We start from the raw sequence: 468 nt of genomic DNA, 5'->3' as shown, positions 1-468 counted from the left end.
CGCTACAACTCTTTCCAGATCGAGCGTATACGCCCACATGCCCTATAGTCGAGAGGGCTCGCAATTCCTCAAACTGGGCTCTTGGTCTCGAAAATTTCGTCTTTTTCTTCGCTCACCTTTCGAAATCTTCAACGAAAAGTATGAGAAGTAAGTGCAGCCTTTATTAATACGTCCGTGTGTGCTGACTTGCATACGCGTTCGTTAAAAATCATCAAAGAAATTATGAATAGGTTGGTACATTGGTTATGTGTATTGAAGGAAGCAAGGCAGAGAGATGGTAGGTCCGTTATAGCGTTGTATAGTGTGTAATGTTTTAAACTAATGTGTGTAAGTATATTTGTTTTGTTCTTAGAGTCTTTATTCTGGGAAAACGGTGGATTATTAGCGTTGTGTTATTTTTTTCATGTGTAGTGAGTGAATAATTATATAGAGTATGATTCCGTTAAAAAAAATGAGGACTTTTTTTTT

General features: G+C 37.4%; 1 protein-coding gene across 1 annotated transcript in view; it reads left to right on the top strand.

The window, feature by feature from the left end:
- The window catches only part of LOC119592274, a 12942-nt gene that overhangs the window by 7317 nt on the left and 5157 nt on the right, over window positions 1-468 (top strand). The window contains exon 3 of the mRNA XM_037941104.1: window positions 19-147. Within this exon, the coding sequence (XP_037797032.1) occupies window positions 19-147 (129 nt within the window). The remainder of the gene's footprint in view (window positions 1-18; window positions 148-468) is intronic.

The sequence above is a fragment of the Penaeus monodon genome, chromosome 30 (assembly GCF_015228065.2).
Source record: "Penaeus monodon isolate SGIC_2016 chromosome 30, NSTDA_Pmon_1, whole genome shotgun sequence".
In the NCBI taxonomy this organism is placed as follows: domain Eukaryota; kingdom Metazoa; phylum Arthropoda; class Malacostraca; order Decapoda; family Penaeidae; genus Penaeus; species Penaeus monodon.
Note: the sequence above shows the minus strand (reverse complement) of the source record. Positions and strands in the feature narration are given on the sequence as shown.